The sequence below is a fragment of the Mustela nivalis genome (genome assembly GCF_964662115.1).
Source record: "Mustela nivalis genome assembly, chromosome: 4".
NCBI classification, from domain to species: domain Eukaryota; kingdom Metazoa; phylum Chordata; class Mammalia; order Carnivora; family Mustelidae; genus Mustela; species Mustela nivalis.
Genome location: NC_139023.1, coordinates 37,801,122 through 37,810,470, shown reverse-complemented (window position 1 = coordinate 37,810,470; position 9,349 = coordinate 37,801,122). Strand labels below are relative to the sequence as shown.

At 34.8% G+C, this 9,349-nt stretch overlaps 1 protein-coding gene across 16 annotated transcripts in view; it reads right to left on the bottom strand.

The window, feature by feature from the left end:
• The window catches only part of ARAP2 (ArfGAP with RhoGAP domain, ankyrin repeat and PH domain 2), a 188,265-nt gene that overhangs the window by 122,073 nt on the left and 56,843 nt on the right, over positions 1-9,349 (bottom strand). For all 16 annotated transcript variants that reach the window (XR_014311239.1, XR_014311240.1, XM_082728936.1 and 13 more), the window contains one exon: positions 6,538-6,716. Coding sequence is in view for 14 of the 16 variants with exons in the window: in XM_082728936.1 (XP_082585062.1) it covers positions 6,538-6,716 (179 nt within the window). In the remaining 2 variants the exon portion in view is untranslated. The remainder of the gene's footprint in view (positions 1-6,537; positions 6,717-9,349) is intronic.

The following is a 9,349-nucleotide window of genomic DNA, read 5'->3' as shown; positions in this document are numbered from 1 at the left end:
ACCAAGTTATTTATTTTATCTAGATCTCAACTTCCTCATTTATAAAAAACACAGTCATATCTACCTTACACAGCACTGTTATAAAAATGGAGTGCCACATAAATTAAGGGTCAAATACAAACAGACAATTATTTTATTTGTGAGTTCTAAGCCCAGAATTTGTCTTCAATAAAGGTATCTCCATTTTATTTGTAAGGAATGAAAGTATTTGCACCAATGATCCTACAGTATACACTTGGTTTAGAATGAATGTAAATATTTACCAAGATGCTGAAATGGGTTATTTGTAGCAACAGAATCTGGTTGAAACTACATTTTGAAACTACACAGTAAAAGAGCAAAATAAAAGTTTGATTCCTAACCAGAAAAATTAAAGAAGGGTTTGTTAACCCCAAATTTGCTGAAACTCAAACCTATTTTTGGAAACACTGGATGCCAGGTTTCCATGCCAGAAATTTAAGAACTTGGTGCTTACACATTTGTTGAAAACAGATGTGTCATTGTATGACACTGGCACCACATTTCCGGGGAAACACCAGATGCAGAGTTTGGCCAGATACAGAACCCAGAGAATCTGAGGCCACCACCTACATCCTGCTGCTTCTTTCTGTGCTACTCAACCCACAGCCCTATGAGGTCTATTTAAATTCTATTAGAGTTTCATCCCCGTGCCAGACACCGGGAACACTATGTAGGGGGAACGAGGGGGAATGAGTCTCTTGTTATACCCTGATTTGAAAATGTTTAATCAAGTGAATTTATATAGTTAAATCCTCAGTGCCACAATTATCATTAAATGGATGCACAGACCCACCAAGCAAGACATCTGGTTGTAATGAATTCACTAATACTAACATGATCCTGAAAAAAACTCATCACAAAAAAAAAAAAAAAAAAAAAAGAGGGAGACTGGCTGTCAGAACAACCTAACAAATGGAAACCAAAGCCAATTATCTTAAATGTGCCTCACATCCATTTGCAGAAATTTCATTCAAATAGCAACACCACATGTATAACACTTCACATACTTCAGTGTACATTCAGATTTTATCTCACTTAAAATTTTAAATACTGGCGTATATACTACATCCATATCATGTCAAGACAAATAAGTTCATAAAATAATTATTTGCCAGAATATCAAAAATCTATAAGCTTTGAAATAAAAAGCAGTTTAATGATAATAAAATAATAAATGCAGTTTAATGATAATAAAATTAACTGATAATAAAATAATAAATAAAATTAATGATAATAAAATAATAAATGCAGTTTAATGATAATAAAATTAACTGAAGAATGAAAAAGTAAACGATAGCTCAAAAAAGCAGTTATAGAAAATGAACTGATGATTAATTATCTTTATTATATAAAGAGCTTAAGAAATTGTCAGAAAAGACAGTAACATCCAAATCAATAAATGGAAAAATAAAATCAAGGGACAATTCACGGAAAAGAGAATTACTTAAAAATAAACTTTAAAAAAATGGTGAGCTCTATAGACAAGACAACAGCTGTGAATGACCGCTCCTTCAACAAGCTCTTTCTGCAAAATGTTTACTGAGTGTCAGCTACAGGCTTGAAACTTTTGAACACCTGACAGTGAATAAACCATCACACCATTAATTTGAATATAAAAATTCTAACACGTTTAAGGTTAAAATCAGGCTGGTACCTAGTTCACATAGCTAACAGCATTTGAAATGTAAACAATTCTTTACGAAAGGTCATGAAAGTCCATGCCAAAAAAAAAAAAAAAAATCAAAAAGGAAGAAAAGGCTACGTACAGAAAGCTACCAGAAGTCTCATTTATTTATCACAATGTGTGCTACCCACAGTGGAAGCTGAGACAACAGGCATCTTTTGGTCACTGCTATACCCCTAGAGCCTAGAGCCATGCCCAGAAATGAGAAGGTGTCCAGTAAAAATCCATTTTGTAAAATGGATGAATACAGAAACACAGGAATTTGTATAGTATAAGCCACACAAAATGAAACACAACTCATTTTATACAAAGTTGAAATAACACTGGAGAAAAACTATCATAATTATAATACCCAAGGCATGTAAAACATGAGAGCAATGTTTATAAAAATTAAACACTGTGTTTATGAGATGGTGTTAAATAAAGAGATGGCACGTAATTTATGTAGTAACAGCGCCACAGTGTTTCGCAACTGAGTAATTAGGTAGAGAATTTGTGTCTGTTTCTACTTTGCCAAACTCCTTTTTTTACATATCTCTTCATTGTTCTTTTCAATTTTTATAACCTACTGGGCAAGGGCGGGGCGGGGGGGGGGGGGGACATGACATCCCCTAAGGCATTTCTCCCACTCAGTGAAGAGCTACTACAAATTTCAGTCCCCACAATGTATTAATGAATGAAACGGAAAGACAGAGATGAAAGAAAAAAATGAATCTTTGAACCAAGTAATTGGGAAAATGAAAAGTTAATTCCACAGTGTTCAGACCTGTCCGTGAAATGTCCAAGAGGAGAGGCAGATTGCCATCCCCCTTGCTAGCATGATACCATAATATCATAAAAATTGAGATCTTAGCCAAAAAAAAAAAGTAGCTATAGTTCAAAACTATGCACAAATAGTAATAGTTCAAAATCTCAAAATGTATTATCACTAATCATAATTATCTTAACTTTCTAATTAAATGTTGGCATATTTCAAATGTTCAATGAGGAAAAAGATCCCTTCCAAATGAAAGTTAATCACAAAAAGACATATAATAGACCCAAGTTGTGGGATGATGAAACATTCAACGTTGCTGAAGGCTATTTTTACACATTATCCAACCCCAAAAATATCTTGCTCTCTTTACCTAGATACTTATCATTTTTTTAAAGAAAAAAAAAAAACTGAGAGCAGTGTTTGTATGTAGTTTTTGATACATGTGAATGGCTTATATAAATGTGGATTCCAACATTCTATCTCCAGAAATTCTAAATCCACAGTCTGAATGAGCCCAGATATATGGAATTTTCACATGCAACTTACATAATGGCCTTAGGAATAATAAGCTCTCTTCTTTACATTGAGAAAAAAATTCAAATCTAAAGACATTAACTTAATTACCTGAGTCAATTAGTAGCAGAGAAAAAATTAAGACGACCCAGAACTGTTAACTCTGTCCAATCATCTCTGCTCTAAAGGAACACTGCAGCTTCCTTTTAAATAACTCTTCAATATATGCTACCTTTCCACCTCTATCCATCATCTGTTTACTCTCTCTGGAGGGACCTCCAAAGTAAATTTATAAAACTATCAAAAGAGTCTAGAAAAATGAAAATAATTCACATGTTAGGGTAGTGTGGGTTGATTTTCCTTATTTTTATTCTATTTATACTACAAATTATGTGGGCAATAAATTCATTATTTAAAAAAAAAATTTTTTTTTTTAAAGATTTTATTTATTTGTCAGAGAGAGTGAGCGAGAGCGAGCACAGGCAGACAGAGTGGAAGGCAGAGTCAGACGGAGAAGCAGGCTCCCTGCGGAGCAAGGAGCCCGATATGGGACTCGATCCCAGGACACTGGGATCATGACCTGAGCCGAAGACAGCTGCTTAACCAACTGAGCCACCCAGGCGTCCCTATTTAAAAATTTTTTAAACTGAAAACAATTTAGTTTTGATGAATGAAACTCAATTAGCTCCAATGCAAATTTAGATATGGAAGTTCAAAGCTAACACTTCTTTTAATTTTTTTTTTATTTTTGATATATCAGTATAATTGATGTTACATTAACCTCAGGTGTAACACAACTTACATTTTTATGATAAGCAGATTTTTCCATATTTAAAAAAAAAACATGATTACTTAATGTACTGTATATACAAAACTTTCAGAAGTTGCATTGAATGTATATCTTTTAGTGTTTTTCCTAAATGTAACCTTAAAGCCCCTTGCATTCAGGAAAAAGACTCCCCATTTAGCATGTCACCCAAGTTCTTCACACAATCTGCTCAACCATGTGAAAAAACCAATGGGCAACCTTCCTCTGGAGAAAAAGGCATACATAGCATGTAAGCACAGATAAAACTGGAATGGTAAATTAGGGCCTAAACATAGAAGGCCTTCCCTAATTTATCCATCCAGTCTTCGGCCAGCTAGTTCTTTAAGACTTGACTCAAGATCATGTCCCTTAAGACCCAGCTCCATATAAAATAATGCAAGTTTTTTAAAATAACACATGCACAAGCAATGGTATGTACGTTTTAAGGGTTGATATAAAGGCATGTTAATGCATAGAAAAGGACCAGAAATATACATGCACTGAAAACAGATTTATGTCTCAAAAGATGAGGAGGGGTCCAGCACTAATGTTTTCATTTTTCAGAAGAATGTATTCATTGCTCATGTATGTGGAAGTGTTTCTAATTTCCAGACTTCATTAATTGTCCTTTTTTGTACTTCTCTACAACTCCTGCACAAGCCAAATAAAGTACTAGGCTCACCATCCATCATAAACAAAGGTCTTGTCAGACTTTTCCTCCTGGAAGATAGGACTTAAGTCCTCAACAAGCACACCCCTTGTAGAATGCCTCACCTGGTAGAAAGTGTATTACTCAAACACACTTACACTCCGAACCTCCTAAGCAACTCAGTTATTCAAGAAAAGCAGCTTAGACTATTTCTAAGAGGTCACAGGCCAGAAATTTTCAACATACCCTTTAAAGACATTTGGGTATAGTTGCTAAGATGCTACCACTTAGAGTCATAAAGTTCTGGTTTTGTTATGCATTACAATCTACAATCCTTACAGAACCTTCATTTTCCTCATCTACGAAACATGGAGGAGAACATCTTCCTCCCACATTTATGGGCAAGATTAAAAGGAAATGTTTATAAATTAATTAGCACAATACTCACCAGCTGCTAGTCATTCTTATGCTTTTTATGTGCAATTGCTAATATTAGAGCAATAATTTCATACAATTTCTTTCTAATCAGTGAATGTTAATAAAACTTTAAAAAACATCTACTTTGGGAGAATAACGTAAACTCAGACAATCCAGCTAATGGAAACGATGAAACTAATAATTTGAAGTCCATCAAATCTGTGCAAGTAAAAAATGAATACCTCAATTAATCTGGCAGAACAACTTCCATACTGACAAATGCAAATTATGCATTTTTAAACTCCATTCCAAGGAAAAAAGTCTTAATCATCTCACTTCACAGACTGAAAATGTTCACATTCAGTTCATACACATTATGAGCTGTACATCCCTCTTCTTCTTGAGGGATACGCTAACTATCCAACTTATTCATGTGCCGACAGTGCTCAATGACTCCTTCCACAGTTAACTGGCTAAGAAATCTTATCCAGAAAACCTAATGAAAAAGATCACACTCAAGTTCAGAAGATGTCTTAGATAAAGATTTCTAGTTAATATTTTTGAAACTGACATTTGAGTTGACATCTGTATTTTTTGTTATGAACACAGTAGGCATTATTATCCCAGCCTGTCATCACTCATTATAGTATGTCACCAGTGAGTTCATCTTAGATCAGCTGTCCAAAGCACACTGTGCAATTCCACAAATTACTAAAAATCTAATGTATTCCAGGCTAAAAGATTAAGAACTCCTTCCCCAAATGGGGTATTTTCTTATACATATTAAAAACCAGGAATGTGAGGGGCACCTGGATGGCTCAGTCAGCTTAGGTCATGATCTCAGTGTCCTGGGATCGAGCCCCACAGCCAGCTCCCTGCTCAGTGGGGAGTCTGTTTCTCCCTCTCCCTCTGCCCAACCTCCTGCTTGTCTGAGTGCACACATGTGGGCTCTCTCTCTCTCAAATAAACAGAATCCTTAAAAAAATAAAATAGTAAGATAAAAATAAGAATCAGATATGTTAGAGAAAGGAAGTCTACTGAATCAAATAAAGTTAATAGAATTTGTTAGAACTTTAATATTAGTCTCTTCAAAACACAGAACTTCTCTATAAAGTCTTTCTATATTAACCAAATTCAATAAGTCAACAATTCAACTCTACTTTATTTATATGTGGTGTGTTTTGTATATGCATATATGAACCACCTGCCTATAGTAAATTATTTCCTCTGAAACTAACATATCTACTTTTAAAAAAATGCTAGAAACTCACAAAAACGTGTTACCTGTGCCTGCTCTTAAAATTTTCTATTATAAAAGAAACACAACAGCTGCAGAACTGGGCCATTTCATCAACAGCTGTAATGATTAATTGGTTTCTGATTGTTATCTCATAGAATTACAATATTACAATATTACTTCAGCTAAGGAATATCCTTCAAAAATTATTTTCAAGATTTTATTTTCTCAATCCCTTAAAAAGGTGATGTCTAGCCTCAAATTTGATGTAGATTACTTTCCTGTCACAGGAGGAACTGAGAAAATTCAACAAAACAACTCTTTGTTATATTTAGTGCAGTATTCAAGGCAAAAGCAAGAGGCTATAAGTAAAAACACTAATAAGTCTAAAAAGCACAGTTGTGAATGTAATCAAGGCACCATAATTTGCAATTACTGTAACACAGCTCACCTGTTCATTTTTGCAAAGCCACACGCTGCTTCCACTTAAGACAGTAAAAATTTTGGCTTTATACCCTCTCAGTTCAAGATAGCCACATTTCTCAGGTGTAGCGGCTGCTTGAGACTGCAAAGCAGGGGATTGTGATTTCAGTGCATTTAATAGGATGCTGATCCAGTCATTTCTCTCCTCTGAAAATGAAGACAGGAGAAAGTACATACATCCATATTCACATAAATTATACAGACACAGAAACATGGGCAAAGGATCTATTCTCACTGTAACACATGATTTACAGATTCTTTCCCACAACCACAATCTAAATGCTACTGCAGTCAGAGCCGATGGCCCAATTCTGTAAGAGAAAAGAAATAACACTACCCAGGTGTTCTGTAACCATACTGGCCTCACCTGGGAGCTTATTAGAATGCAAAATCTCAGGCCCCACTCCAGACCTGATGAATCAGAATCTTCAGTTTAAAAAGATCCCCAGGTGATCTGAATCCATGTTAATATTTAAAAAGCACTCTTATAGATTATTCATGAGATTGGATTTTCTCTTTTAATAGAAGTAATGCTGAGACCAGTTAACAGATTTTACCTAGTAATTAAGTTGCTCAAATGCCCAGAAAATCTTACTCTTATTTCTGTTACTTAGAGCCTACTCTACTTCAGAGTACACGCTGACTTGCTATTCAACCATCCATTCCATTCTCACCACAGAAACAGAAGGATCTCAATTTGGTAAATTAGAATTTGGTTTTCTCCCTCCACAAAAGCTAAGTGACCTTCAACGCGGCATTGAAACACGCTGCATTACAGACACAGAAATCTGATCTAGTCCCCAAAGAGCAATCAAAGTTGTAAGTCAAGTTAGATATGAACATATAACAGAACACAGAGTACTATAAATGTCATACAAATGATATCAAATAAAATATGAGTCAATTCAATGAAGGTAAGTCATTTGCTGAAGGTCATACAGCAAGTTAGCATTAAAATTAGGAGAATCAAATATTTTAAGTCAAACAACTGTTCTCAGTACTATTAAAAAAAAGTATTTGTGCTAGGTCTTGAAACAAGGAGCATAACTGGAGTTTGGTGAGGGAGGAGCAGAACTTCATGACTTTTAGCAGAGAAGAACACAAGAACAGAGGCAGAAAGAACCAACATCTGCTCAGAGACATATAGACAAGCCTATTGATAATTTTGTGCGTTGGTGGTATAGTGGTGAGCATAGCTGCCTTCCTATTGATAATTTTGAACTCAAGAGGAAACAGGAAATATGGATAGAGCTTCTGCAGTACCTGTAATGAATTTTGCCTCCAAACTTTATTACAGAGGGGAAATAAACAAACAAAATCAAGGCAAAATTCTTAGCAAGGAAATAACATGATTAGTAGGATAATATGCAAACCAAACTGGAAGCTTGGAAATCAGGAATAGGGCAAGAGAGGCCTGAAGCACAATGAAAATGTAAACAAAAGAATCTAAAAAGTCAAGACATCAAGGGATGGAAAAAACAGCTGAAGCTTTAAATATGTTTGACAGGTATTCACAAAAAAATTTAAATTATCAGAATAAAAGGTAGCTTAGTACCATGGCTTAACCAAAGAGGATAGAAAATTCCATTTTATGAGCAGAACCACCTCAGGTCTTCAGGGCCCTAGCATGAGCATGTAAGTGGACAGATAGCATCGTGAGAATGAAGGTAACCTACACAAAAGAAGATCCATAGAGGCAGATAAATGATTAATGGGAAAGGAGAAGAAATGGACAAATGCTGAGGTACAACTGTTATCTATGAGGTAGGAAAATGGGCTAGCAAAAAACAAATGAGAAAGTGATTATTAAGGCAAAAGGAGCAAAAAAAAACAGACTGAATTCCAGGTAGGAAAAATTATCAAGAAGGAAGAAGGGAAGAATAAGCAGAGCCCAGGCTTAGAAACCTGAGTAGTATCTCAGATCTAAGATGTGGAAAGTACTCCACTATATGGACTCAAGATCTTCAGATCTTAGTCTCAGCCTCCAGATTAGACTTGCTTCCATTCAAACATGAATCCTAGGTTACTTTATAATGAGATGTAGTTTTTAAATTCTCTTTACTTTTTCACCTTCCAAACTACTAAAAATAGTTTTGTCTTTAATGACCAAGGCTGAAGTATTTATTAAAATTCATTCAACAATGAATTACTCTGCATATTACACAATCTCTAGGTAATAGTTCCCATGGATCAGGAGGAAATATTTACCCAACTTCCCCAGCATCGTTAGAAACTGAAACACATGAAAATGTTCACGTGACTAAGTCAATGTCAGTATGCAGCATCTGCTCTACATTTTATATCTATATGAACAGATCCAGACTGTATTAGAATAATTTATATTTTCAGGAACAACAACAAACCTTCCTTCCATTGGTTATTACTTGTGGTCATTAGTTTCACACAAGATACTCCTGCCAAGTAAACAGCATAGAATGTTTTTTGTCTGTTTCTATTAATCTACATAAATCATTGTGTTTGAAATGTGGGTCATATTTTTACTGAAAAGAAACCCAACTTTTTTTTTAATTTTCTTTCAGTTTTTTATTGAACTATATTCAACACATTAGTTTCAGATGTACAATATGTTTCAAAACTTCCATACCTTACTCAGTGTTCATCAAGAGAAGTGTACTTCTAATCCCCTAAACCTATTTCACTCATCCCCTCCCCACACATCCCTTCTGGCAACCACCAGTTAGTTCTCTGTAGCTAAGAGCCTCTTTTCCTTCTTTTTTCATTTTGTTTTGTTTCTTAAATTCCAGTGAGTGAAATCATGT